This window comes from Dromiciops gliroides, chromosome 5, assembly GCF_019393635.1.
Source record: "Dromiciops gliroides isolate mDroGli1 chromosome 5, mDroGli1.pri, whole genome shotgun sequence".
Classification (NCBI taxonomy): domain Eukaryota; kingdom Metazoa; phylum Chordata; class Mammalia; order Microbiotheria; family Microbiotheriidae; genus Dromiciops; species Dromiciops gliroides.
Window position 1 is genome coordinate 102,039,411 of NC_057865.1, and position 8,665 is coordinate 102,048,075.

At 40.9% G+C, this 8,665-nt stretch overlaps 1 protein-coding gene across 1 annotated transcript; it reads left to right on the plus strand.

The window, feature by feature from the left end:
- The first annotated feature begins 6,899 nt into the window (after nt 1–6,899).
- Nucleotides 6,900–7,847, plus strand: LOC122727766 (olfactory receptor 6V1-like). The gene has a single exon (XM_043965552.1). It carries the CDS (start codon nt 6,900–6,902, stop codon nt 7,845–7,847), a length of 948 nt encoding a protein of 315 aa, XP_043821487.1.
- The last annotated feature ends 818 nt before the right edge of the window (nt 7,848–8,665 follow it).

An 8,665-nucleotide genomic window follows, 5' to 3' on the forward strand; every position in this document is an offset into this window, starting at 1 on the left:
CTCAGGAAGAGAAGTCTTCTTGTCTCCAGACCTGCCCCCATAAAAAAAAAGCCATGTCAGACAAGGGGTACCACCTCCTGTCTAGCCCAAATCTGCCTCACTGAAAACCCCATCAATTGCTCCTCATTTTTCCTTCTAGGTTCAGTGAATCCTATCCCTCTTTCATATGATAGCCCTTCAAATACTTAAGACAATTGCCAAATTCCTCCTACATCTTTTCTCCTCCAGTCAGTCAGGAAACATGTATTAAGTGCTGGTTATGTGCCAGGAACTGTGTTAAACAAGGGCGATACAAAGTAAGGTCAAAGAATCTCCACTTTCAAGGAGCTCAGTTTAATGCAGTTTAACATGCAAACAACTATGTACAAACAAACTGTATGCAGTATAAATTGGAACTAATCAATGGAAGGAAGGCTTTAGAATGAAGGAGGATTGGGAAAGGCTTCCTGTGGAAGGCAGGACTGGAGTCGGGAGTTGATGGGAGCCAGGAGAGTCAACAGTTAGAGATGAAGAAGGAAGGAGCGTGTTCCAGATATGGGGGACAGCCAGGTAAAATGCCCAGAGGAGGGAGATGCAGGGCCTTGTTTGAGGAACAGCAAATATTACCAGTATCTCATCTGCTCTCTATCTGGAATGATCTGGAGGCACTTCACCAGCCTGGATGCCTTCCCTTGAACTCATTCTAGCATATTAATGTCCCATGTCAAATCTGGGGCCCCAAAGGAACATAATATTTCAGAAATTCTTTGACCAAGACAAAAGATGGCGGAACTATCTGCCCCTTAGTATGCACACTATAACCACTTGACAATTTTGGGAGGAGGTCTTTTTCACATATGGGTTGGACTCAGTGACTATAGAGATCCCTTTAAACACTGAACAGCTTTACACTAGTCAAAAATTTACTATGATTGAACTGAACCAGAAACCTAAAATATGAGGAATTTGGAAACGTGCAGATAAGAGTTTAATAATGTGGAAAGTTGGAAGGAACTTCAGATCTCATTGAGTCTGAACCCCTAATTTTTCAGATAAAGAAACTGAGACTGAAATATCTTCTTACCTATCTATGGTCTCAAGGCAGTAAGTGAGAAAGCAGGGATTCAGAATCTGACCTTCTGATACCAAATCCAGTAGTCTTTTAGTTCAGCTACCCCAGAGACCTTGCTTACAGAGATGGAACATGGGAATGAGTGACAAAGAGAAACTTGGGCATTCTCACTTTTTTATGTCATTGATCTCTTTGGCAGTCTGATAAGACCTATGGGCCCCTTCTCAGAATAATCATTTACATAATTAAAAGAAATGCTAATTTTCAGATTGAGATGAGGGAAAATAAAACTGTAATTGTTTTTCCACCCAAGTTCATGAACCCTGTGAAATCTATTCATGGACTTCTTGAGCCCCGAGGATCATATGTCATGTTTTTGTGTCATGGAACCTTTGACAGTCGGGTAAAGTCTATAGAACCTTTCTCAGAATAATTATTTAAAATGCACAAGATAAAGTACTACAAGTACTACAAAAGTACTACAAAAGAAACCAATTCTATTGAATTTATCAAAATATATTATTTAAAAAGTCAAGTTCATGGACCCCAGGTTCAGAACCTCTGTTCCAGAAGACTTTTAAGCACAGTAAGATGTAATGGTACCCTGAAGCAGGAGGACTAACTGTATGACCTTTCATTATCTGCCAGCTCTTAAAGTTTACATTATATCTATCTAGATGTATTATAGGTAAGTAGGTGCCAAGAGCGATAGAGCTCTGGACCTGGAGTTACAACATCTAAATTTGACTCTAACCTCAGTTACATTCTAGTTGTGTGAACTTGGGCAAATCACTTCACTTCTGCCTTAGTTTCTTCATTTGTAAAATCGGGACAGTAATGGAACTTACCTTCCAGGGGTGTTGTGAGGATAAAATGATATAACATCTGTAAAGAGCTTCACAAACCTTGAAAAACTTTGCATATCCAAGAGCTATCAAATCTAAGACACTGTGTTAGGCAAATTTGAAATACAAATTACATAACTTAAAATTAACTAAGTGCTATTATATTAGGGCAGCAAGATGGAGCATTGGAAGGAGCACCAAGCCTGGAGGGAGGAAGACTTTTTTTTCCTGAGTTCAAATCTGGCCTCAGACACTTACCAGCTGTGTGACCCTGGGCAAGTCACTTAACCTTGTTTGCCTCAGTTTCCTCATCTGCAAAATGAGCTGGAGAAGGAAATGGCAAACCACTCCAATGTCTCTGCCAAGAAAACCCCAAATGGGGTCATAGAAAGTTGGAGGGAACAGTAAACAATAACAACCGGGGCAGCTAGGTGGCGCAGTGGATAGAGCACTGGCCCTGGAGTCAGGAGTACCTGAGTTCAAATCCGGCCTCAGACACTTAACACTTACTAGCTGTGTGACCCTGGGCAAGTCACTTAACCCCAATTGCCTCACTAAAAAAAACAAAAGAACAACAACAACAACAAATCTACTATGTTCTTGTATACAATCAGACTAAAAAGAAAGCAATATCACTAAAATTTTGCCATGGGTGTGTCCAGAAGAGAACTTGTTTATCTTTCCTCTTAATCTATCCTTTGCACCATTATTCTTCTAGTCAGACAGGATAGCAACCTTACTATTATTCTCAACTCCTTCACTCACTACATCTTATCAACTGTCAGATTATATTCCTGTCTCCCTATCTCTCACATACTCCTCTCTACTCCCACAGCAATCACCCTAAATCAGGCCCTCATTATTTTTTGCCTTGACTATCACAATAGCCTCCTCATTGCTTCCCCTGCTTCAAGCCACCTTCCCCCTCCATCTTCAATCCTCTTCCAGAAAATTAATAAAGTGCTTTTCCTAAAGTACAGGTGTGGCCATATCACCTGCCTACTCTTTATGCCATCACCTTTAAGCTCAAATGCATCCTTCTCTGGTATTTAAAGTTGTCTTACACAAAGCTAATGGGAATTTTAGACACCATCTAATCCATACCCTTCATTTTACACATGAAAAAAGCATAACTTCAGAGAAGTGACATTATTTGCCTGAGCTCACTGAAGTGTTAAGTAGGCGAGGGAGTGGCCTAGCCCACTTTCTAGGGATTTTAATAGCCTGGAGTTTTCTGGTCTCAGATTAGGCTTGATTCTTGGAGAGCATGGAGGGCAGAGCTAGAGACCACCCCATAAGCTGGCACAGAGATGAAGTTACCTGGCCTCATGAAAGCCCTAGGATAAGGGTAGAAAACCATTCATTCATTCAATATGCACTTGTTGAATGCATATCTGTTATATCTAAGACACTGTGCTAGGCAAATTTGAAATACTAAGCTCATGCCTTCAAAGAGTTTACAATCCACAATAATCCTTTGAGTTAGGAAGGACCAATATAATTATTTTCACTTTAATGATAAAGAAACTGAGTATAATAAGAGAGGTTAGGTGACTTATCCAAGGCCATGAATCTTCTTAAGTGATAGGGCTATGGACACAACTACCTAGATCTTCTGACTTTACCTTAATTCAATGCATTTAAATCAAACACTTGGCCTTGGATCCATTGCTTAAATCTTTTGTGTCTAAGTTTTCTTCTTGTACAAATTGAGGCAGTTGAGCCTTTATCATCTTTAACTGTAATTTAGCTAGAGTCTATGATAACATCCCTTGTAATTCATCAAACTTATAAGTGCCTACTTTGTTCAGAGAACAGCTGTTGGGTATCGAGGAGACAAAATGTTTAGCTGGAATGGCACCATGGAACTCAGTCTATGGTGGAAGTATGATGATTTATATGTAGTGAACTAATCTTATAAACTCACTTATGGAAAGTGCATTAAAGAGAAGCAGAACAGAATTTTGTGGGACTCATAAGGGGATCTAATGGGGAGGAATCAGAAAAGGCTTCCTAGCAGAGGGAATATTTCATTAGACTTTAAAAGATAAGTAGGGATCTGGGAGGCAACATGGGGAGGGAGGACGTTCAAGAAGAAGCTAGAAAGGCACCATGGCAGTTTGTATGGAGTAGAAAGCACATTCAGGGGACAGACAGAGAGGCCAAGGAGGATAAGATCTGAAGGGAAGTGATGTTTGTAGTGTGCAGAACTGCCTTTCTTTTCTATAGTGGGTCAGGGACTCAAGCACATGGTGAGAAATTAATCGATTCTCATGCAGGCAAAAAGAAATAATTTTGGTTTATGTTTTTTAAAGGACTTAAAACTTACTTCTAGAATTAAGAAAACAGAGAAGTATGTAATTAGCATAATAAGCAATTAAACATATATTAGTCAATTCCACATTATGGTTAATGATGAAGGAGGAAGAATAAAGAATAACAGAGAGGAAAAAACATGGGGGTAATATGGAAAAAGGGATAAAGACAGAAAAAGGGGGAGATAGAGAAAGGTAAATGGGGGAAGAGAGGAAAAGATGAGGAGAGGACAGAAAAAGGAGGGGTGTGGGAGAGATACACAGAAAGAGACATGTAAAAAGAAAGATCTAAAGGGAAAGAGAATCAAAGAGGGATGTGCAAGGAAGAGGAGTTAGTTGAGGTAACTTGTATTGTCACATTCCACTGCTAAACTTTGATTTGAAGTATGCCAGAATAAGTTGTACCAGTGATTTCTGCTCATTGGAATACTGATGTGTCAGCTAATTAACCACTGTTCACAGAATGCAACTGCTCTAAATCCTTCAATCTGAGAGGCCTCACTCTGGATGTCATAACTACAGAAAGAAGTCTACCAGGTAAAAATTACTTTCTGGGCTTTAGCAGCTGTGATTGCTAGATGCTATGCTCTAGAAGAAATCAAGCTGAAGGCAGGATGTAGCCCAGCGGTTGAAGTTTCTTCCATCTCTCCTTAAGATGTTTGTTTTCTTAATGAGGAATGTGGTGGGAGTAAAAGGGAGGAGGATGGAGTCAATATAATAAGGATTATTAAGGAAACATCCTGAGCCAGATGTTCACAAGGGATTGAAGCTTAGATAATGAATGGAAGGTATAGGGAATAGGAAGTCAGAACCAAATACAGAATGTTGGGGAACCTACCTTTGCTGTGCGAATATGGATAGATTAAAATAGGTTTTGTGTACAGAATTCATGTGTGTGTGTTATGTATCTGGGGAGAAGAATGGGGGAAGAAATGGGGACTTCCACCAAGATGTTCACACCAATCAGTACCTAGGTTTATATGCCTGCTTAAGTATGTGCATGTATAAAGGTTGTACATAAATATATGAGCTAGGGATAATAAGATCTGTGTAAAAGATAAGAAAAGTTTTACTAGAGTGGGACACAAGGCTCTATTGAGAGAGAAAACAGAGATCATTATGTGTTGGAATGACCAGGAAAGGGCAGATGAAGGAGGTTGGATTTGAGCTAAATGGACCTCGAAGGATTAAAATAGGTAGAAAAGAGAGGGAATAATGTTCCAGGTGGAGGTCACACAAGGAGCATAGACTCCTTACTGGTAAAAAAAGTCTTGCATTGAGGAGTAATGAGAGATAATAGTAAAACATAATCTTTGTATTTCACTTTATAATTTTCAATGCACTTTTCCAAAAGTGATCACATCTGAGTTTTACAATTTGCTCACTTGAAAGGTAATCGCGGAATACCATTCCAATTTTGAAGCTGAGGAAATGGAGATTCAGGGACTCTCACAGGATTTAGAGCTGAAAGGGGCAGCTGGTCTAATGCTTCCCACTTTACAAGGGAGGTGAAGTGACTTGTCCAAGATCCTGGTCAGTAAAATGCATAACCAGGATTTGAACCTCAATCATCTTGACACCAAATCCAATGATTTCTTTATTATACAACTATTCCTCTGGATAAGTGATTTTAAGGTCACAAAGTCAGTTAGTGGTAGAACTAGGATGAGAATCCTTGTCTTCTTACTCTAATTCCAACATTCATTTAAACATTCAACTCTCAATAAGGTCAACTAGGTGTGGTGGAATCAGATGAAGTAGGTTAAGTATATGGGACTAGATTGTTGGAGGGGGGCTCTTAGAAAGCCAAGATGAAGAACCTGAATTTGACTATTTGGTCAATGAGTACATTGTAGGTTCTTGAGGACTTATTATAATATCAGTTGCCGAAGGGATGTGTCAGAGTAAAGAAAATTCAAGTGTTTGTGGACCTCCAAATCAGAGCCGTCATAATGTCAATTTGAGGTTCTATTATTCCAAGATGGAAAGAGTCTTCCTTTTCTCCTCTCTCCCCTTGCCCCCCCACCAGCTTTCTCTAGAGATAGAATGATTATAACCCTGCTGGTGGTGGCCAACAGTCGTGGGGAGTATTAATCTTTCACTGATTCATTGACTCAATGGCTACTTATTAATTGATTACTAGAAGCAAAGATGTGAGCAATGAATTCAGAGACATGGGGCAGGTGCCAAGTACTGTGTCTATAGAAAGTATTTGATGGAAAACTATATAGGTGCCACACCTAAGGTAGCCAGATAATAAGTCCTGTTGAATCTACCTATTTTTTCTCTAGAAGGAAGTTCTGGTGCTTTGCTAATCTACTGTCCAGTTTCCTGTTTTTGTTCATTTATTAGATCTATATTGGCCATAACATGGTTTGATTCCACTTGGGATTAGGATATTTAGATCTCCAAAGCACTTGGATGGAACTTTTCCTCTAAGAAAAGGTGATACTGCAATATCCAGAGCAAATGCCGGCCTCCCCTCAAGCAAATTTCTTACTTCTCCTTTCTTTGTTTGAAATTCTAATTGGATTGTATCACCTTAGGTTTTTCAAGCACTCATATCCAGAAGACCAATGTTCCAAAGACCCTAGGGGATATATATGTGAGTGAGATGACTAGCCTTGGGTGACCTCTTAATGGACTTGGCCGCCTCACAGCTACCACAGTATGCTGGTATCCTGAATGATGAACAATCACACCGTGGTCAGGGACTTTGTGCTCTGGGGTTTCTCTCATCTCCGGGAGTTCCAGGTTCTTCTCTTCCTATTTATTCTGTTAGTGTATATGCTGATCATGCTGGGCAACCTGTCCATCATCACAATCACCTACCTTGACTCTCGCCTCCACTCACCCATGTACTTCTTCCTCTGCAACTTTTCCCTCATGGAGATGCTTGTCACTTCCACTGTTGTGCCCAGGATGCTGGCTGATCTGCTGTCCACACACAAAACTATCTCCCTGGCTGAATGCCTGACTCAGTCATTCTTCTACTTTTCCCTGGGCTCCACTGATTTCCTTATTCTCACTGCCATGGCCTTTGATCGTTATGTTGCAATCTGCCGCCCTCTGCACTACCCAACCATCATGAGTAGCCAGGTTTGTGTTAGGCTGGTGGTGGCATGCTGGGTGGTTGGCTTCTTCTCCATTATTTCCCCCACCATCCAGAAAAGCCGGCTCTGGTTCTGTGGTCCTAATGTCATTGACCACTTCTTTTGTGACTCTGCCCCACTCCTAAAACTTTCCTGTTCAGAAACCCACCACATTGAACGCATGGACTTCTTCCTTTCTCTTCTCTTTGTGTTGACCACCATGCTGCTAATTTTGATCTCCTACATCCTCATTGTGGCTTCAGTGCTGCGCATTCCCTCTTCCTCTGGCCGCCAAAAGGCCTTCTCCACCTGTGCCTCACACCTCACTGTGGTGGTGCTTGGCTATGGCAGTGCCATCTTCATCTATGTGAGGCCTAGCAAGGGTCATTCCACAGACCTCAACAAGGTGGTGGCCCTAATGACATCTGTGGTGACCCCCTTCCTCAACCCCTTCATCTTTACCTTTCGGAATGAGAAAGTCAAGGAGGTCATTGAGGACATTGTCAAGAAGATACTCTCCAGAGACTCAGGAGCCCTCAGATAAGAAGATTGGAGAACACAGACCATGTTTTAAGTTTCAAGGAGCTTCAGCTGCATATGTGCTGTTCAGGACTACTATTTCCTTAGCTTCTTCTGCTCCCATTCTCTCTCTCTGAATCTTTAGCCCTGCCACTTCCAGGCTACCTTTAACTTTTTTCTTCTTTTTTCTTCTTTTTTCACTATGGAATTCATTAATCATTTAGAACCCATTAGCATCGACATGCCCCATCAACATAAAAAAGACAGAAGAAGTTCGCTTCTCTGGTACTGTAGAGCAAATAATGGAAACCCATTGCTTCATAAAGGTTGTTTTCTTCCAACCTAGCTTCGGTGTCTTTATTTCCATCCACATATGTTTCTTTTGAATGTCTTATATATTTTCTACCAGGATAGAGATTGACACCTGGCAAATGTTCACAAGAAGAGGGTGGGATAGCAGAGAGGGCATGGCAACCCATGACTAAGTAGACACCATGGGCTTCTCATTGGATAAGCCTTGTAGGGTTACTCCTAGAATGAGGTAAAGGCTGCCTAACACCAAAGTTGCTGTTTACCAAGTATCAGTTCTTACCAGGTGTTACCAGTCAGGTTGCCCCATTAAAGAATCAGAAGGAATTATATTATAATGCCTGGGACCATTAAAAGGTAATTGTCAACTCCAGGGAGATGCAAGTCCAGGTTACCTTTAACTGGCTCTGTATCTCAGAGCCTTCACTCAAGCTTGTTCTTGAGATCTAGCTACCTCCCAGACATGTGGCATCTGTTTCTCAGCTAGGGGAACTTTTAGCCCTCATCTCCTTCATAGTGGTTTGAACTCATTGG